Here is a 21,389-nt window from a genome sequence, read left to right as displayed (position 1 = left end):
ATTATGTAAAATCATTAAAGTCAAATAATCCATAAACAACTTTTTTACGCAGGTTAAATTATTTTGCAGTGAGATATTTGAAAAGCAATTATTTCTGTTTACAAGCGGAGCAATGTTAGAAAATCGAAAAAAAGGACACACACAGGATCAGAATGTCAGTGACTTGTGTTAATTAAAATCAAATTAAAATGACGACATCTAGCCTTGGAAATGATCTTGTAGGATTTTTCATAAAAGGTCAAATGTAGATCATATTCAGTTTTGTCAGGGAGGAACAGACAACATTAATATACCTCTGGTAACAACTCCCCAAAAACCTTAAATGTGCTCTGTAGAGTCTTCTCATAAACAAAAGTTATGTTAACATCCAGCACATGTGCGTCCACAAGCATAAGAACAAACAAAATGGGGGCTTACAATTTAAAAACCTGCTTCATCACACGACTAATAGTCAACCTCTAAAGTAGATCTCTGTGTTGACTTACGGTATGACTTTGATGTCCTCTTTGCCATGTAGGATGTAGTCAATCAGTTTGTAGAAGATAACTTCCTTGAAAAGACACACACAACATCACAATTAGACAGACATTATGTGGAGAAGACATTTAAACTGAATCAATTGGGATCAAAAAACTCCCAACGACGATACAAACAGAGTAATATATTGCATGACAACATTAACTCTTCATTAAGTGTAGACAAAATGTAGTAACTGTGACTTAGTAACAGTTATTTACTATATATAATAATTATTGTATTTTCCAAGTTTGCTAATAAGCAGTACTGGGAAACTAATTTATATCAAATTGTGAAGAAAAGGTCCAGGTTTGTTGATGTGTGAAATACTGATGGCTGTGAAAACTCCACCTGAGTAAAAAACATTTTAAAAAACACGAGTTGCAGTTGAAAACTCAAGTAAAACGTACAGCATAAAGAGAACTGGACATGGCGTCAGAGGCGAGGCTCCGTTCATTCCTATGAAAGTTGTACAGTGGTGCAAGAAGTCTTCCACCATTAACCTGGGAGCATGAATCTGCTCAGTAGGCTGCCAAAAGTTTTACTGTTTACCTCTCGTGGATAAGTGACAGTCAAGGGGACATTTTGGCCTGAGGGGGGCAGTAGAGTAAATGAGCAGGAGCAGTGACAGTACTGGCAATGGCGGTAGTTGTCGTAGCAGTGATCAATATTTCCTCACCCTGCCATCAGGAGTTTTAGGTCCGTCATATGGTGGAACTTCTCCCATCAGAACTGGCCACAGGTCAAAGAACTCCTACACACACACAAACACAGAGAAAAAACAGGAGATTTTAAGTGAAACAACATTGCTGATACGGACGCTTCTGTTGTTTCATTATTTAGATGCACTTACTGTATATAGTAGGTCCAGCCTGAAAATACTAATGCCAGCAGCCTCTTAGGAGCTTGTAATATTTTCTGTTCTTTCTTCAAAAAGTGCAGTTTTTAAAACATGGGCTCAAAGCTGAGCCACTACTTTTGTTTATTCTTAAGTGGTTTATTCATGAGATCCAGTGTTGTTACCAGACAGCCATCTGTGCAGGCAGACAACATGTGTTTGTTCTCAGATAGCAGGTGCTAGGAATCAACTGGCAGCTGTGTGTAATTAGGTGACAGCCACAGCCAATAAGTAGTATCTATGGCAATATGGTAGTTATCACAAATACATAGGGATTGAACACCACTGATCAGAACGGGGTGTTTAGTATTTCTTTCATGAAGGTCTGACAAAGAAACCCCAAAGGAGTACTCTTCCCAAATGAGGAGGGAGAAAAACAGGAGAGGAATCTCAATAAACTCTGAAGAGAATGGTACAAACACATCAGTGAATAATCAATGAGCAATGGATGCACGTAGTTTCAAATTTGTAAAAGTTGATTGTAATGGTGGTTCCATTTTCCCAGGATGTCACGGTTCACTGTGGCTCGTGCCAAGTTTTAGGATTTTGTGAAACCGAGCACTGTTACGTTTCTCAAAATCTAATTCAAGCCCCAGATGTAGATTATTTCTCCCTGGTCTGCTTTTATATTAAAGTTTAAGAAGTTTGACTACTTAAGCTTTATTTGGGTGACCTGGCTCCTAACTCTGCAAATGAGTGTAAATCTGATGCAACAAAACTTAATATTCCGGTGACATCACAGTGTAAACTTGGAACCTGACCATTTAAAAACAGTGAAGCACGGATAGTAAACCACAGACAGCGGATTATGGTGCTGCTTCCTGACCTCTGTATTAATAGTTTTGCTTGTTTACAGCTTTTCCCTGACTTCTCTGGGTGTGTATCTATGGAAACCCACCTTGGTCTTGGTCATGTCCAGGAGACCCACAGAGTAACGGTCACAGTTGAGGAAAGCTCTGACTGTGTACAAGGCCTTGTGGAACTGCCTCTCAATGTCCGTCAGCTCTTCAAACACCTTGCTGGCCGACCACAGCAGCACCTGTACAATGTTGTGGATACAGAACAGTTGCAAAGTTCATGTGCGCCATAGAACCTGAGGATTAACCTGTAAATTCTCCTCCTGTCTGACTGTCGCTTCTCTTACTATTACGACACATTTTTTTTTTACAGTTTGTGCTTTTAGAATCAGGCCAAATCGAGGCACCTCGTCAAATACACTAATCAATTTGTAGGACTCTCTTTCCATCTTTTTCATGCTCCTTTCTTCCATATAACTATGTCATCAAGAGAAGAAGAAATGTGGATCCATGCACCTTTTTGCTGTTCACATTGAGTCTAATAAGCATCAGATCTGAGACTAAGATGGAAAAAAGGTCAGATGTGGGACACTTTCAGCTTGTGTGAATGCAGCCTGAGAACAAACTCAAATGAAATATTTCCCAAGGGAAAGACTAATTGAAGTCCTGCATGCTCTGCCTGCTCACCTGTCCCCTCCTGGTCTCACAGTTGTGCAGGTAGCTCAGGTGGAAAACTCTCAGGAGCAGGTTGCCAAAGTTGAGATACTTGTTCAAGGTCTGGAAAAAAAAAAAAACAGCACACTTTTCACACACTTTCAGCTGCTTTGTGTAAATGCTTAGAGGTGGTTATGATTGCGGGTTCTCAGCAAAGGCCCAGAAATAAACATTAAAATATTCATCAGTTTTAATTGATGTGCTCCTCACTTTTACTTTTGTACCACCACTCAGAGCAGGTGACACATTTCACACAAATGGCAGATCTCTCATTTTTGAGTCAAAGAATTGCAAATAGCTACATGGTTCAACTGCTCTTTTAGATATAAGTGATTTAGGTAACATCGTCTCCTCTCTTGACAAAGAAAATGCATTTCTGTGTGGTCTGAATGCCACAGAGAGCTCTCAGGTGATGAAACACAGATTCAGGCGGCCACAGTGGAGGCCCACAACTGTTGCTTGTTAATTGTTCGTGTAAAGTTAAGCACACACTTTGATTTAGGGATGATTTCACAACTTGTACTGACTTTGTGACTGACTTTAAACTATTTTATAGTTTTGGTGGTGAAGCATCTGCTGTGATGTTTTAGTTTGTAGTTAGTTTTGTGTCTTAGTTTATCGCTTTGCACCCACTAGAGATCTCTCTCTCTAAATGTTCTATGACAGGCCTCTCTTGGCTGAAAAATGTTCTCCTGTCAGCTTTCAGAAAGTTAAAGGATTAGAATTGCTAGTAATGACTGGAGGGGCTTTAGATTTATGTAGCAATATATCAGCATAGTTTAGGTGACTTATACAACAACTGCTACTGCAGGCCAGAGTAGGAGCCATAAAGCAAACACATGGTTTTATGCAAATAAAATATTAAACTTACTGACTTAACCACATCAATTGTTCCAGTCCTATATAAAACACTGACTTTACTGGTTGGGAGTTTAAATGTCAAGCTAATTTAATATTTCATCATGATTGTCTCCCAATCATGATGGTTCGGCTCTGTTCAGCTCTGTTCTAATAGATTAGAATTTAGATACTGTCCAAAAACCCAGGGTGCCAGCAGCCAGCCAGCAAATTGTCTATATCAAATACAGATTCTAAATTAAAATTTAACAAACTGGGAGAATAATTGTACCCAATGCTCTCTGAGTCATTTCTAGTTGGTATTTTGCACCTTCCCATCATATTTAGAGTAAAACAAGGATTATATAAAGTTATAATGTAATGTAATTGTACATTACATGTCCTCAGCTAACTTGACGACAGGGTACTAGGATGCATGCACCCAAAGTACCACTGACGAAGCAGGAAAATACAGCAGATTAGCCGCAAAAGCATTACAAGCAGGGCCACAACTGTCTGTCAAGACCCCAAATTAGCATCACCAATTCTGTATACAACCAAATGAGAAACATGGACACAATCTTCCCTTCTGTTCCTGAGTTATGTCATTGAATAATGGCCTGAAAAGTGTTTTTGCAGGACATAATGATGTCACAGTGAAGCTGACCTTTGACCCTTTGCATATAAACTGACATCACGTCATCATTTTATTCTATTAGACATTGACTAAAATGTCGTAATTAGCATATGAATTGAGTCATGGCCATATACATTTATACCACATTTGAAGAGATTCCCTGTCACAGTTGCAAAGTGATTATTATTATTATTATTATTATTAGCAGTAGTAGTTGCAGTAGTATTTGTGGCAATCATGTTCTCAGTTGTATTGTAATGAACTAATGTCCTGTTCTACAAACACCAGTTTGAACATTTTTATTCAACAAAGTGAGAAGAAAACAAACAAAAAAACCTTCAAAGTCATCCATCTAAATAAAGATAGCCCTGTGCACATTGGGCACCTAGTCCAGGACCATGCGCTGCAGCAAGTTGCTCGTAAAAGACATAATAGTTATGGTGTTCTCTATAAAGCCGAAAATGGAATTCATGGAAGTAAGTGAATGTGCTGAATTTCCAAGACAGTATTAGATTGTTACCTCTTCATCTTTTGCAGTGAAGGATGGCCCATCCAACTTGTTGAGGGCCATCATGACTGCCACCATGTCTTTACCGTTCATGATGGGGATGGCGAGGACATTCTTGGTCGAATACTCAGTCAGCTCGTCCACAAAGTCACTGAAATGAGGGCTCTAAGAAGAGAGAGAGAGAGAGAGAGTATTTCATTGTATTAATTGCCGGGTCAGTGCCCCTGCACCCTTCAAAACATCCAGACTTTGGTGAACACTGCTTGCAAAGACATTCTCTTATGCACAAACTCAAGACCCTTTCTGCTACACTCCACCTACTGCTCCTCCTGTGCAGCAAGGGCCATCAGTTGCGTTTCTCCAGGCGTGAAACAGAGCAAGAGCGACTCATTAACTCCCATAAACTAAAACCTGAAGAAAGCACACTTCAGAGGACCAAAATTGGTGACAGAGCCCAGGTTAGGAAAAGGCAAGGTGTGAGATTTTGTGCAGATTTTACTCTCTGGTTAGAAAAAGACAAACTCATAAGCAGGGTGCATTCAGGGAATCAGTAAGTTAGTAGAGTTTGCAAGAGAAGCATAGTTTATAATATTTTGCAGAGTGCATAATACATATAGTCTGATTGATAAAGGACAGGTGGAGAAATTATTGAATTAACTATTTCCAAACACATCTATGTCATTGCTGTACTTAAATTTTTTGGAATTTATCGGCTGATACAAGTGGCAATACTGATATATTTTGCAATAAGCTCGTATTGGCCGATTTATCTGTCAGGCTCTACTGCTTTATCTGCCCCTTTAACAACCTCACACTCACCAACAGGAGAAAACTCCTCAGAATCAAACATTTGTGTCATTAAAGTTTCATCCTCCAGCCTCAGAAACTTTAATGGTGCTGCAGTCACGTGCAAAGGTAAGAAGCCTGAGCAGAAACTCAAACACACTTCTACTGAGCTACAGATACACATCCTGGATCTGCGTCCTGCATCCTGAAAAGACCTTTCATGGGTTTAATGCATTTGTGGGTCAGACCAAATGCAGTAGACTGACTCTACTGCATGTTATACTTCAAAAGGAAAAGTGCAACATGTTCCTTTTGAAGTATGCACCTGCCCTTTCTCATTCTCGGTTTTTATTTTGAAGTTGTACATCTGTTTGAGCATCAGTAATGGGATTTATGCAGTCAACAGAACAAACTAAATCAGCCTATTTATTAATGTTAAAATTTGTTTTTCTCTCCCTTATTTTGCTGATCCTGGATCAGCAACGCATATTGACTTGTTCGAGTGCAGCCTCACACAGCTTAGAAATGAACTTGTTCCAAAGATATGGGCCGTTTGACAGGTTCTTATTGGATGACCTTTGACCCCCTAAAGCCCAGAGAAGTCTTCATCCTGCCTGTTATCAGGGCACGCTTTGCCCTGACCTTTACTCAGGAACTCTACACTTTAGAAACATAATCTAAGTGCAAGTTATATAAGTATATATTCATAGACACCATTTATTTATGTAATTATATATAACATACATAGACACAAGGTGTCTCTCTGGCCAATTTAATTTCTCAAGTTATGACACATTAAGTGGATTTCAGTGTTTCTTCTTCAAAGATGAAAATTGGAAACAATACTGTGTAACAGACTAGATTAAAGGTGTGTTATAGTGCTGAGTCTGTGAAAATGGCTCTGGGCCTGTGTGACCTCTGGGAGTAATCTGGGATCGCTCTAATTCAGGACAGATTAACCGGCTTCATCTGCATCCTCCCCCACTAACATTCCCCACCTCTCACACGCACATCCCTCGAGTAACCACACCTCATATAATGGTCAAAGTTATTAGTCTGTAAATTATGGGATGATTAAAGTTACTTTGAAGGAGAAAGGGATAGAAGAAGCGGGAGAAATGAGGCCAGCTGTTGCTCACCACATAATCCCAGTGAAACATAATTCCCACCTTCCACCTACATGAACCCTGACTAGTTGCACTGGATTGGACTGGGATGGAAATAGAGCACAGAGAGACAGTGATTCCCAGTCTCTGCATTACTCTGAAAGGCCATCCTTAGTGCATTAGCATCATAAAGCCAACCAATTATATGGAAACATAGCTGTTCTTTCACTACGACTGGGGAGACTGAGGCTTGGAGGCTTTGATATCGTTCCAGTTGCCACATTTCCCAATCGTGCTTCAATGTGTTTGTGTGAGACAGACGAATGCAGGTTTTGAACAGCGAGATGGTGTCTGTTCTGCGGTGGCTCACAGTGAAGGCACAACCGGCCGGCCTGGCAGCAAAACTGACAGATAAAAACCAAACGCGAACAATCAACCCGGGTCTGTTTTGTTCGTACATCAGCAGCTGAGCTTTCTAATCTCCCATGAAATGAAGTGGTTGAACTGATACAGAGGAGGGCTTGTAATCCATCAGTTATGCAGAGTGGGCTGTTGCCTTATTATGTGTAAATGTCACAATAACAGTTTGTGCAGGGGTGGCCAGGAAGGAGGGGGTGGAAGTGAAGTTAGTGGACCTGCAGCAGCATGACAAACTTGAAATGTACATGGGAATGAGCTTGCCAGCCATTTTCAAATGCCAAAGGTATTGGCTATAATGAGATTGAACTGGCTTTGGTTGGAGGGAATTAGTGGAAGGTACACTGTGATGTCAAGTCGCCATCTGGTGGTCAAATAGAGACAGAGCAACAGGAGACAGTTTTTTACTCCTTGGCAAACAGAGGAAATTGTTACTTTCTATTGTCTAATCTTTAAAAAAATGTCTGGCCATGACCTGTGCTGTACTGATTACACGACTAATCAGACTGCTTTTAAGTTACCATGTGGCAGTAACAGAGGGAGGACTTTATCTTATATATAAGATATATATATATATATATATATATATTATATATATTTTCTTTTACATATGTTATTGTGGATGATAGATTTGAGTTTTTGCATGTTTTGTAATGAGAAGTAAAGAAGTAAAATTGAGGATGAAAATCAATTGGGAGGAAAACGTTTTACTCTTTAAATATATATTGAAAGTATGTGTGGGAAGATTCAAACAAACAGTTGCATTTATCTACCTCAGCCACATTAGGAATGTTGACCATCTTCTTGCTGGACGCCACGTGGCCCACAATGCCCAAATCCAGCGGGTACACAATCTCACTGTCAGGTGGCACCAGGCATTCATCAAACACCGCATCTTTATGCACATTGAATAACCTGAAGGTAAAGATAAAAAAATATAATGTGTTGTGTAACTGAAACAGGTTGATATCTTTTTTTTTTTTTAATTCTTTAACTCAAACATTTAACTTCAAAGCATTAAAACCTGCACAAAACTCAATCACTAAAGACAGGAAATGCAAATGTCCCTCAACACTTCTCAAGGTTCTAAATCATCACTGGAGCTGTCAGCAGTCAAAGTCTGCTTGTAGTGGGCACCTGATGTTGGCATGAAAATATGTGGGAAAAAAAAACATTCTATTAATTGAGCTGCCAAATATGAGTGTCTGAGATAGTGTCAGTGTGCTGGTGAAAAAGAGTAAGTGTGTTCATTCAATACGTATTCCAGAGGGATTTATCTGAGAATGATCTTTGTCCAAGATGTTTAGTTTTCCAGGCTTAACTGTTGCTGCTTACTAACAAAATCTATGCAGTTCAAGTCATACCTTTATCATCTTTTGACACTAACACATAATCTCTGTTTCTCAGAATAAGCTACATGTTAAACTTTAGCAGAGATCCCCAGTAACCTGGTTGCCAGCTCAGCCACTCCATTCCTCTGGCGGTACATGAAGAGACTCATGCGGTCGGCCCTCATCATGAAGCTGAGGTGTCTCATGAGGTTGAAGACAGACTTCTCCATCTGCAGGTTGTCCTGGATGTCTCGCATCAGGTCGAAGAGGATCTCGCTCTCGTCCGCCATCGTCAGGTCGTGGTACTTGCTGATGTCCAGCACCACCTTCCGGTTGTTGTCCAGCAGGTCTGAGACGACCTTAGGCCGGAAGTTCGTGTCGTAGTACTGCTTGGCGAACTGAGGGTTGGCATCCAGGAACTGCTCTGCTGCCGCTGCGTCCACCATGGCTGCTGCTGACGGGGCACAATTTAAAACAGATGGCATTAATTTTTGGGGCTGGATGCTCAGCAATCAAAATGCAGAGTGAGAAAAGTCTGGTTAGGGAAAGTGTATTCAAAAAACCTCCTTTCATTCAAAAATTACTCATTAACTGCTACTTAGCAGTGTATTAAACCAAAACTGATCCAACAGAAAAAGCCTTCCACTTAAAGATACAATGATTGTTTGATTACTTCAGGTCTGAGCTAATGCACAACAAGGAAAAAAGTCATATCAGTCCAACATTTACTTCCTCTTTTAGCTCCAGTACGGTCTCAAACAACTCGTGCTGGGCAGGTAGTGCACAGGGATGATGAAAACACTGAGACTGAACCATACAGTCAATGTGTAACGAATGAATGTCTTTATTGTCATTGCAACAAGTACAACAAAATTGAAAGGTGCAACCTCCTTTAGGTGCCATAAAAGGTATAAAAGAAAACACAAATAAATAGAATAAAAAGTACACTAAAGTGCAATGTAGGAAAAAATAAATAAATATCATCCACACCCAAACAACACGTCACTTCAAAAAGATGCGAAAAGGAAAGATAGAGCTGGAGCTGGAGATGATTATTGATTAATTCTAATTGGGTTTATCACTGCAAGAGCCCTTCCCTGTAACAGGCAGCCATATTAGTTAGCATATAGGTGGTAAGTAAGTACTAAGCAGTACATACAGCATTAAGTAGTATATACAGTAGTCTTATTCAACTTGGGTTCATCAATAGTTCATGTAGACAGACAGTAATTTCATAATAGATGGAAACCTGTTATTGTCCGTCTCCAGTTACGCTTATCTTGAAAAACTGTGAAACAAATTGAAAACACAACTTAAACAAAGGCTGTGTGTTTCATAGCTCTGTCACCATGTCTCTAATCATGAGTCTTTGACGCGCACTGAAAATGTTATTTTGTTGTTCAATTTCAACTTCACGTCTTTGGCTCTTAACCTTCACTGTCGGCTATGGAGACATCTATGCTTATTCTATCATAACACAGAATAATTGAAAAAAAAATGCGTTGTGATAAAAGCAAAGTGGGCGTCATCCCTTTAAATCACCATAATATGAACGTTAAGGCCAAATGACTCCCGACAATGAATTCAACAGGCTTTGTGTTGTCACAACAGGACACATTTAAGTTCATTTAGTACTTCCCTGTGATTTTCTGTCCTGTGTTGCTGTTCCTTATCAAAGGTACATCAAATACATTCACCAATAAAGTTATGCAATATAATAATAGTAAAATACAAGTGACCCCTCTGTCCCACAAACCTTATATAGATTACTTTAATAAAAGATGAACAGTCCTACCTGTTAAAGTCCTTGTATTGTCTCCAGCAAAGTGTGTAATCCGTCTGTCCTGCTAACCAACTCTGCAGGTGTCTGAGAAAAGAAAAGGGATTACCAGGATGGTTTTAAATGGTCATGTGTAGACATAAGCCTGCATCCAATTACAACGCTGGGATTACGACACCTTCCATGTTTAATGATACAACATGGGATTCCTTTTTCTGTGTCACTCTAAGGCACCCAAAGCACTCGATTGTATTGGTTCCTGTGTAGTGTCACGAAAAATTAGTACTCATGGCGTATAGCTTGCTGATTTGAGATACTGTGTTCATAAGATATATGACAACCTCTTGTCTGCATGATTTTGGAGATACCTCCACCCAAAAAGCTCATTAGGAATACCAGATAAAGACATTTTTAACGGACGTAGTTTTAGTTTAACACTTCTAACACATTCAGTTAGACCTCAATGAGCTAAACTCTCTCAGAAAGTGTCCCAATTTCACTGTAAAAATGTTACTTTGCTAGAAATTTGGGGTTCGCAGGCAATATGGTAACGGTACTGCATGTCTGTGTTCATAACAAGAAGTATTTAAGTTACACTTCCGTCAAAGGCTCTCATTTTAGAATAAATGACTCCCTGTTTGCTTCAACGGTGGCCGATAGAAGATGGTTATTTCCTCTCCTCTTGAATATATCAGTTACAAACAATCCCAATGGTAACAAGATTTCAGAGATCACGTAGAAACAACTTATACATTTTATAGTAATACAGTAATATACCATAAAATAAGAGTTTGAGCTAAATGGAGGAGACGTTGACAATGAGTTATAATACACAACACACTAATAAACTTTTGTTGAAAAGTAACTTCTGTTAATCAAGTTGCTCATCAGTCTATATTCTCAAGAATCCAAAACTTAATCTAAAAGTACACTGTGCTATTTCTATTTTTAACGAGTTGCTAAAAACTCTCAGTATTTCATAACCATGACAAGAGGCCTGAAAAACATTAATATCAGTCTCTGTTGCTTGCTACTGTACAAATGAGCAATATAAATTATGATATCATTTAGTCATTTAGTCAGATTGCTCATGTCATGTCATGTAGGGCCTCAGCAAAACTGTGAGTGCAAAACCAAGACTCACCAACACCCTCTCCCTTCTGACCCTCTATTACCTTATTACCTTATTACCTGCTGGCATGCCATGGGATTCAGAAGTGTTTGGCCATAGCAAAAACAAAGAATAGTCATTTACTATCATTATTATTATTATATCAAGTGCCTCCACCTGTGGTGATAAATCAGAAACATCAGTCACCCTAACGCCCCCTCTAAGCAATCTGAGACAGAATAACAAACAGCAGGAACAGAAGTCATGTCATTGGTGATAACAAAAACCTTCACAGAGCTGCACAGCTGCTTTCACTTGTATGGACTCAATCAATCTGTTCAGAGAGTTGAAAAGCTAAATGAATACTCACTATCCCTGGATGCCCTGTCACCAACCTCAATATGAGTTACAGAATGAGTGGCTCATGGACTTTGGGTTGGAGAACAGTTTTTCCCTGACTAACTATATGCCAGATATTTCTACACTAGTTTTCCACTGTTATTCTGTTTTCCAAATATGCGTTAAAAAAACAGTTTAGGGATTTTTTTTTTATTCAGCCAATTGTTGAAATAGAAAAGTTATGATAGCTGGCCTTCTGTTTAGGTGTTTTTCAAGAGCTGTGTGACTGTGCAAGGATTTTACATTATGAAGATATACTTATTTTTTTAATGTAAACCTTGTTATCTGAACATAACTACACATAGTAGCTTCCCTTGCCTTAAATTCGGCATTATAATTTATAATAATTACACATTTCTTATTTTGCTACAAAGTGATTCATCTTCCTACACAAACTATCTTTTGTCTCAGTCGGTCATGTGACGCACGTTCCGTAAACGTCATGACGCACGGCGCTAAAGACCGGTCCCTAATGCAATTGAAGCAGGATGACACTCAACTGTCTGAAGTCACGAGTAACTTTGTAAACCACGACTGACTCGAGCTCAGGTCAGTTACACTTTACACTTGTACACAACAATGTTTTTTTTCTCTCCTCCTGCGGAAAAGTAGACTGTTGCGTTAGTTAACCTCCGTTAGCTTAAAGTTTCAGCTGGTGTCCACGTTGACAACTTGTTTACAATAGTGCCCATTCAGGGCTCCGCTAACGCAGCGTTGGCAGGAGTTATGTTAGCTAGTTAACCCTGCGGGGACTGAGCTAATAAGGGATTTTCGCAAGTAAACAATGACTTTGAGGAGATTTTTACACCGGCAACATTAGATATAAGCGTTAGTATATATTACCGTTTAGTAATGCTGCTATACAAGTTAACATTTTGGTGATAACGCTTCCAATTAACAACTGTCTGCATTTAAATGGTCTGCAGGCATGGCCGATCATCTCATTAACATCACTACACGTGAGTCCTTTGGGGAAACAAAACGAGTTAAGGTCACTGTAATCCTATTGACGTTATAATTTTGAGAATGCATGCTGTGGAGAAGTAGTCACACAGTCCCAGTAGGGATTACTGTAAGCACAGTTTGGGTATCTACAGGGTAAAAAACGCCTGTTAAATGTGATCAGCTGGGTTGTGAGGTGATAGTTTTGTTTTTGATGTGCTTGTTATATAAAACCAATTCGATCCCCAGCGTTGAAGTTAGTTTCAGTTCAGTTTCTACACGTGGTTAGGTCTTTTTTGGACAAAATATAGTCGCTTTAATGTTGGTCTGTAGTAAAAACTGACTTTTCAACCAAGTTATGCCCAGACTTAACTTACGCCAACTTACAATTTTTGACATGGTAATTCTAGAATTGGGAAACAGAAATAAAGGATCCAGTCATTATGTAGCTCAGGCCTCTTTACATGATGACCTCAAGCGGCCAAGTCTGTTGAGGGGAATAACATATCACATTACGTGAGCCATTATTGACATCTTCCTTGGATTCCTGTTTTTGTCCTGGTAGAGATCTGCACTCGGGATTACCAGCAAATGATAAAGCCTTATTTTTCTGTGTACGGGTCGCTAAAAGCTTTTCAGCACAAGCTGAATTGTATGAATAAGGGGAAGTGTCTTATCTGTATTGTGATGTAACATCAAGAGGAGGGAATATTCCTTAGTCTCACCAGAATGTCAGCAATATGTAGTCAAGCCCACGCTAACTGTCATGAGATTTGAATAGCACTTCTCCTCACCCCGCACCTATTGAGTGTATGTGGTTATTATTGTAGCGAGCAGCAAATGTTAAAATATGCATTAGAGCAGATGATTTGGCTCAGGCAGGGGTGTGGAGGTCCACTCATTATTTTGCCTGTTGTAATCAGTTGTTTGAGATAAAGCTGCTATGACTACTGGGCTAAACTGAACTCTATTTTTTTTCTAGTCACCACAGATTGATCATGACTCATGGCGATGAGGAAGATGGAGCTGAAAGCGACCAGCAGCAGCCTCTCATTCTGGCGAGACTGGAGAAAGAAACGGCCAAAGGCTGGCAATCTGTCGTGTCACATCGGCTTAAGAAACACTGCTTGTGCACCCCAAAGAAAGCAAAAACCAAAGTTCTGGGCTTTGTCCCGATTCTGAAATGGTTGCCTCGCTACCAGCTCAGGGAATGGCTGCTGGGCGATGCCATGTCAGGACTGATTGTTGGAATCCTATTGGTCCCCCAGTCCATAGCGTACTCCTTACTGGCCAGCCAGGACCCCATATATGGTCTCTATACTTCGTTCTTCTCCTCCATCATCTATGCTTTCTTGGGCACGTCTAAACACATCTCAGTGGGGATTTTTGGGGTGCTCTGCCTGCTCGTGGGTCAGGTTGTGGATAGAGAGTTGGCTCTGGCGGGATACGCCACGGAAAGCAGCAGCATCGGTAGTAACAGTAGTGCCATTCTGCTGGCTGCCCAGGGGAATGGCAGCGTTGCTTTGGAATGTGACAGAAGCTGCTATGCAATCACAGTGGGAGCTACAGTTACCTTTACTGCTGGGGTTTACCAGGTAAGTGAGCAGGGATGACCTAAAGCACTAGAATCCAACAAATCTGCAGCATGCTACTGTAAACAAATGCTGTCTGATTCAGCTCAGTCACAGCTCATGACTTTGGTAAACTAGGAGGAAATGCAGTATAGTCTGGAATCTATGAACAGACCAAACAATATCTCTAGCGTCTTTTTGCGAATACTTCTATGTATGTCAATTTCCTGCTTGTTTGGAAACTGTTGACTTACTCCTGCGTATCGCCTTCTCTCAGGTACTAATGGGCATTTTCCAGGTAGGCTTTGTCTCCGTCTATCTCTCCGACTCCCTTCTCAGTGGCTTCGCTACAGGAGCCTCCCTGACCATCCTTACTTCCCAGTTCAAGTACCTTCTTGGCCTGAAAATCCCCAGGCCCCAGGGCTGGTTCACGCTGTTTAAGACCTGGTACAACCTGCTCATCAACCTGGGAAACACCAACATTTGTGACTTGGTGACCAGTCTGGTGTGCTTGCTGATACTGATACCCACCAAGGAGCTCAACGATCGCTTCAAAGCCAAGCTAAAGGTAAAAGTAAATGGATAAGGTGCGGCTAATCTGATTTCAAATAGAACTCTGCTTTTTTTCTGAAATGATTTGCAGCAACAGTACAACAATCTTTGTCAAGATTGCAATCAAAAAAGGTCGGTGGGATGGTGATGTTTGGTCATCACTTGGCTACCCTGCTGTTTTTTCCCCCAATGTAATTGGTCCATGAAATTGCGAAGTTGGATTAAGGCTCAAGCTAAAATATGGCTATGTGTAGATGTATGCCTTAAGATCCAAGGGTCCAAATGAGTTGAGGCATAAAAAGCGCAACTAAATCAGACAAGTTCATACCCTAAGAAGGCCACCATACGCAGTACAACCACTTGACTTATCTTGTCATGGTATTTCCCCCACAATCCTCAGACCAAACTTTACATTTGTAACCCCGCTAGTGGTAACAATGTTAAAATTAAACTAACATCCTTACTTTTTTGTTATTCTAACAAAAAAAATAACATCCAAGAATTGTGTGTCTTTTCCTTACCCAGGCTCCAATTCCCTTTGAGCTCTTTGTGGTGATAATTGCGACACTGGCCTCTCACTTTGGTCGCTTCAATATCGACTATGGGTCGGGCGTGGCTGGCAACATCCCCACGGGCTTCCTCCCTCCCCAGCTGCCCATGTGGTCTCTGATCCCCAATGTGGCCGTTGACGCCTTCTCCATTGCCATCGTGGGATTCGCCATCACCGTCTCACTGTCGGAGATGTTTGCCAAAAAGCACGGTTACACAGTGGATGCCAACCAGGAGATGTACGCCATTGGCTTCTGCAACATCCTGCCATCGTTCTTCCGCTGCTTCACCACCAGTGCAGCGCTAACTAAAAGCCTCGTCAAGGAGTCAACGGGGTGCCAGACTCAGGTGTCTGGGCTGGTCAGCGCCCTCGTCCTGCTGCTGGTGCTGCTGGTTATCGCACCGCTCTTCTATTCCCTTCAAAAGTAAGCACAACAAAATCTTAATTAGCAGTATTTAATTAACGTTAATTATTCCTCTTGTGAGTTAAACCTTTTATTAGTAGGTGAGAGCAGTTAAATGGTAATTAAATCTGATTTAGTGGAATGACAGCTTGCTCTCATCAATACAGTGATGAACTTTAATCAGCTTGTTTGGAGTGGTGTTTTCACATTGATAAAATTTCCACTTGTAAAGGTTATATAAATCATAATAGCAAAACAGAAGACATATACAGTCACACGATGGGAGTGGTAGAATAACAAAAATCAGCTGTGTGTAAAAAGCAAATAAGCAATATGCAGAAACCACTTCCTAAACATCTCTAACCTATAAAATGCATGTTGAGGAGAATCATCAGTGTGGAGCAAACATCACCAGCCTGCCACATGCAATTTAGAGCCACACACATTTTGGTTCTGAGCAAACACCCAGGCCCAGTGTCAAGGTTGATACATTTAAAAAAAAATAAAACCTTGCTAAAATAAATTCAATGGTAGAAGGACATAAATGCATGTCATCTGTAAAGCATAGTTTCTACATAGATCGATTAAATTAATGAAGATTTTTGTTCAAAAAAGCCAATATTGGAATATTAAAATGGTAAAATTCTGTAAGTGATATTCCACCCAAAGTTTAAATTGCAACACATAGCAGCATACAGCTCTGACACAAACATTGACATTATTTGTTTTATGAGTCAAAGGTTTTCTATCCAGTGTAATGAAAAACCTAAACGTTTGCTTCTGGTTCTTATCTTGTTTACCGTGAAAAGAAGTTTCAAGGGTAGACTTAGACAAATACAGATAACCAGCAGAGTCTGCGTTAACAATAGGTCTCTCTGCAGAGGCTGTGCTAGTTCAAATATCTTTAAGCAACAACGTGGAAGTGACGACACAGATGTTCAAAAATGTTTAAATTCATAATAATTCAAAAACCAATTAGGAATAAGGGGGAGCAAGGAGCAAAAATATCAGTTTATAAAAAGAGGTAATTGCTAATTAGAAGGCAAAGAGGGCTTTTTATCCATTAGGAGACGCTTTGGGTCTCATGTGAGCCTCGATCGCTGCCTATTGATTGAGATTGCAGCTGATGATTGGTATTGATTTGCTTCTGTTACCTACGTACACACCCGTAAACAAACACACTCGCCAATTCACTGATCGTATGGAATGTCTTTGTCAGTATCGACACCCATCTGTTAAGTGCAGTTTTTAATCTTCGTTCCTTTTCTTCTTTTATTATCCTTCCTCTCTTATTTCTGTAGGGCTTGAGCTGACACCGTCTGCTGCTCTCATTATCTCCTTCGCCCCTCAGTGTTTTTGCTTTTGAAAAATATGAAAAAACACAAGTTTTCATCTTTTTTATTTTTTAATGGTAAAAGGTTGCACTGACAATTTAAAAACCTTAAAGTTGACAGAAGCCAAATGTTTTTATACTGCAAATGGAAAGTGAAGACTTGTAACCTTGTGTTTCTTGAACAGCTTAAAATACCTTTTACTCTTCAGATTCAGTTGCCTCCTACCATGAATACCACCAAGTGACACTCATAACCTTTATGTTTTTCTGCTTGTTTTCTTGCTTCCCTCTCCTGCCCAGATGTGTATTAGCTGTCATCATTGTGGTTAACCTCCGCGGAGCTTTACGAAAATTCACAGACGTTCCCCGCATGTGGCGAGTCAACCGCGTCGATACTGCCATCTGGGTGATCACCATGGCGACCTCAGCGCTGGTCAATACAGAGCTGGGTCTCCTTGTGGGAGTCCTGGTGTCAGCCCTCTGCGTCCTTGGCCGAACTCAGAGAGCCCAGGTCCTAGAGCTCGGCCAGGCTACAAACAGGGAACATTATGAGGACCTGTCATCTTACCACGGCCTTCAAACGCATCCCGGAGTGGCTGTTTTTAGATATGAGGCTCCAATCTATTATGCCAACCAGAGCCTGTTCAAAAAATGTCTCTACAGGTGTGCAGGGCTCGATCCTGTGAAGGAGAAAACTCGCCGTATGAAGCTCACGAAGAAGAGCAAACAACAAGCTGAGGACACAGGAGTCGCAAATATGAAGTCAGACGAGAAGAATGCTGCGGATAACGAGGATGAGGTCGAAGCTGGTGCGCCTGTAACCTTGATACTTGACAAGAAATCTTCCCGTAGATTACACAGCTTGGTGATCGACTGCAGCGCCATCTTGTTTCTAGATACGGCTGGAGTGAATGCTCTGAAAGAGGTCCGCAAAGATTACGGAGAACTTGGGATCAAGGTTGTCCTGGCCCAGTGTAGTGCCTCAGTACTGGACGATCTGGAAAGAGGGGGATACTACACCGACAAAAAAGAATATGATGGAGAGAACAAAACCATATTCTTCACCATTGGAGACGCTGTCCGCTACGCCCAAAGCCTTTCAACTCCTAATGGAGATTATGACAGAAAATGCTAAAAAGATAATCTGTCCAAATATCTATGTTTACATGTAAGCAGTTTACATCTCACAGAATACAAAAGAACGGCCCGTTGTTTCCTACGTGCCTTGTAATGCTACAGTAATTGCTGAAGTTATGAAATTTTGTCAGAACTGCTTCAGACAATCTTTATTCAATACTGTTTCAGCAGGTCCAAACAGCAAGTCTACCTTATAGAAATGGAGTCAAAGTACCGAGTAAACCGTAAAACTCGACAATGGCTACATCTGTTGTAGAGGTTGACCGATTAGCTGATGATAAAGCTTTGAAAAGCAGATAACCATTTAAAAATCGGCCAATATTCCTCCCCACTATCAGAGCCAATTGTGCTAATACTGATAACGCATGCAATCAGTGCTGATGATTTGGCCAGCAGATTAATCAGTCAACCTCTAATCTGTAATTCTTAGAGCAACAGTTTCTCCTTTTTGCACGCAGAGACCGAAATGAGTTCAGTCACCTGCCACCTGCCACCTGCACAGGCTTATGTAGTCACATGCTGACTCAGTTTGAAATTGTGAAACTGGAAAAATTTCTCTCTCTCTCTCTCTCTCTCTCTCTCTCTCTCTCTCTCTCTCTCTCTCTCTCTCTCTCTCTCTCTCTCTCTCTCTCTCTCTCTCTCTCTCTCTCTCTCTCTCTCTCTCTCTCTCTCTCTCTCTCTATATATATATATATATATATATATATATATATATGATAGAGTTACAATAGCAATACAGTTCTGTTTGTTTTTCTAAATCTACTGTACAGCACAGTAAACGTTCAATAATCAGTGTCATTTGCTATTCTAGAAATATTTATTTTGTAAGAAATTGCCAGACTGTGCCTGAACATGAATGCACTATAAGCAATGGTAGCCCATAATGTGGTTTACCAGTGATAATCAAGGGAAAGGGTTTTTTTTTTTTTCCTGTGGGAAAGACATGGTCGTGTTTACAAAGCCATAAAGCAGTAAATGGCGATAGGTATGATATTGTAGAGCAGACAAACGTCAGTATCTTTCCATTTTGCGGCCTTCGTGTATCCAGACTGCAGTGCCTTCACTATGCAGATGTATATTCTGTGAATGTTTTCATATCAGGTCCTTTGACATATGAATGCCAGTCATCTTTGACTGTTACAGCTGGACAACTAACTTGCTACTAACTAAAACTATGTATTTCTATTTCTTCCAGAGAGCACCTTTAGCTCATAACCCACAATCTTCTTGTTACTGTAACTGTTTTTTTGTCATTTCATGAGATCAAAGATCATGTTTTTTGACGTGAAGGATCTCACATTTAAGGATGTGGTGTTTTTACAACCTGGTAGGCCTATGCTGAATGTGTCACTTTGGTTAAGTACTTTATGAAGTTTGTCCTCAATCCATGTTTGCTGAGGGCGACAACATTACTGACGTCGCTTTAGCCTCTGTTACTTGGTAGTTACTGAGCTTGGTAAACACACCAGCTGGGTGATGAATGTGGGGCAAAGTTTAAGTTAAAAAAGATGTACATGAAAACAGCCTCCTGATGCTTGTTTTGGTGACTTTTCTGTTGAATTGTATGTAAGAGAATGGCTCATCAAACTACAAGCTAGTTTATTATTGTTAGTATAATTACAACTACTGACATCCATTCATTTCTCTTTTTATAATAGCACAATGTTAAATGAAGATGTGATTGTGTTCTTGGTTAAAAGGTACCCCTGTGGAGTTTTTGACCTTTAATAGTGCTTTGAAGCCGCATTTTCTTTGACCGGGCCTCTGATTTCGCTATGATGCAGCAATACAGCTGCAAAAATAAAGAATGCTAGTTAGTATCCACGAATGCAAACAATGCAGGTTTAAAAAAAAAAAGGAAGGAAATTAACCCACACACATTTCTGAGGTCTCAATGATTCATTTTGTTAAGTAACCCTGAATGTTAACATAACTGTTTATAAAAACAAAATCCACAGAGTGCCTTTAAACAATATCCCAAACAGTAGAGCAGAAAAGACAGGACGTTCTGGTCTCAAATAGCCTTTGCCTTTGCTGCAGGGTGTGTGAGGTCTGGGAGGAGCAGCGTTGAAAGTCAGGTAGGGAGTGTAGGCCTAAAACAAACATGAGGTTCTCTGGAGCTGGAGGAAACATTGTTTTCTCTCAAGGACTCCTGCAGCGTAAATACTGTCACAGGGGATTGGATCATCTTTGTCTAGGACAGTCCAGATTTATTTATGCAACCCTCACTAAAGCCTTTCATGAGAATTCTTTTATTTTAAAAACTAGTAATGTGGTCCCCTGACTGTGGACTTTAATTCCAAAAACAATGACTGTTTGAAGAGTCTGGCTTGTAGTTTGAACTTGTGTTTTCTCTGTCGCACAAAAGACAAAGGGAGAATGATCCATGCTGGGGCTAAACCCAGTGGATACTGTTATGTTGTCTACATTTGTGTAAGTAGCTTTAGTTGCTAACATTAAAAAGCCCTTCTAAAATTGTTACAAATGACAGTTCTTTAAAAGTAACGTGACACAACTGTCTGTTGTATGTAACAATGCAAAACAGCATCAGTATCCCACACTGCTGTTTTACTGGTCATATTTTATATCCTATATATCTCCTATACATCTAAGTTTTTGAACAACTATTGTACATTTTTATTATGTGGGTAAAAAAAATGAAGCTACTGTATATTTTAATGAATTAATGTATAAGTTTGTATTATTTATAGAGGAACCAAAGCCCCATCGTCAGTCCAAAAGCCCCAGATCTACCATGAATAGCATGCATGCAACTGTACAAATATGAATTAGGTTTACTGTCACCAACTGATGCAGTTCTGTGGATTTACACCTGTTTTGCGAGAGCATTGTTTTATGTAACTGAAATGTTAGGACTTGCACTTGTAACACCACCGTTGAACCCCACCCTCTTCAATAACAACCTTTGCAACCCAGCTGTAAAGGCTTTTTGAACTGGGGCTCAGGGAAACCGCCACAAACCATCCCACTGCAACATGCCACCGCAAAGTCGAAGTTCATGTTCACGTTGTGTATAAGCTGAACTCAAGGTTTAAACTTGAGT

At 40.2% G+C, this 21,389-nt stretch overlaps 2 protein-coding genes across 2 annotated transcripts in view; one reads left to right on the top strand and one right to left on the bottom strand.

Moving 5' to 3' along the window:
• pde6a (phosphodiesterase 6A, cGMP-specific, rod, alpha) overlaps nucleotides 1-15,485 on the bottom strand; it is a 32,899-nt gene extending 17,414 nt beyond the window's left edge. The window contains exons 1-9 of the mRNA XM_070836365.1: nucleotides 15,424-15,485; nucleotides 10,343-10,414; nucleotides 8,665-9,001; nucleotides 7,990-8,131; nucleotides 4,920-5,072; nucleotides 2,899-2,988; nucleotides 2,313-2,453; nucleotides 1,196-1,270; nucleotides 486-550 (exon numbers count right to left, since the gene is read on the bottom strand). Of these exons, the coding sequence (XP_070692466.1) occupies nucleotides 486-550; nucleotides 1,196-1,270; nucleotides 2,313-2,453; nucleotides 2,899-2,988; nucleotides 4,920-5,072; nucleotides 7,990-8,131; nucleotides 8,665-8,993 (995 nt within the window). The 5' untranslated portion in view covers nucleotides 8,994-9,001; nucleotides 10,343-10,414; nucleotides 15,424-15,485. The remainder of the gene's footprint in view (nucleotides 1-485; nucleotides 551-1,195; nucleotides 1,271-2,312; nucleotides 2,454-2,898; nucleotides 2,989-4,919; nucleotides 5,073-7,989; nucleotides 8,132-8,664; nucleotides 9,002-10,342; nucleotides 10,415-15,423) is intronic.
• Nucleotides 12,310-18,393, top strand: slc26a2 (solute carrier family 26 member 2). Its single transcript, XM_070836364.1, has 5 exons — nucleotides 12,310-12,386; nucleotides 13,762-14,374; nucleotides 14,628-14,918; nucleotides 15,428-15,876; nucleotides 17,489-18,393. Exons 2-5 carry the CDS (start codon nucleotides 13,778-13,780, stop codon nucleotides 18,321-18,323), a joined length of 2,172 nt encoding a protein of 723 aa, XP_070692465.1. The 5' UTR covers nucleotides 12,310-12,386; nucleotides 13,762-13,777; the 3' UTR covers nucleotides 18,324-18,393.
• Nucleotides 18,394-21,389: the final 2,996 nt, after the last annotated feature.

The sequence above is a fragment of the Pempheris klunzingeri genome, chromosome 9 (assembly GCF_042242105.1).
Source record: "Pempheris klunzingeri isolate RE-2024b chromosome 9, fPemKlu1.hap1, whole genome shotgun sequence".
Classification (NCBI taxonomy): Eukaryota; Metazoa; Chordata; class Actinopteri; order Acropomatiformes; family Pempheridae; genus Pempheris; species Pempheris klunzingeri.
Note: the sequence above shows the minus strand (reverse complement) of the source record. Positions and strands in the feature narration are given on the sequence as shown.

Excerpts from the sequence above, each read along its gene's own strand:
- slc26a2 (XM_070836364.1), top strand. The coding sequence starts at position 13,778 with ATGACTCATGGCGATGAGGAAGATGGAGCTGAAAGCGACCAGCAGCAG. Across the intron at positions 14,375-14,627 it reads TTACTGCTGGGGTTTACCAG|GTACTAATGGGCATTTTCCA; the intron begins GTAAGTGAGCAG and ends GCCTTCTCTCAG. Across the intron at positions 14,919-15,427 it reads GCTTCAAAGCCAAGCTAAAG|GCTCCAATTCCCTTTGAGCT; the intron begins GTAAAAGTAAAT and ends TTCCTTACCCAG.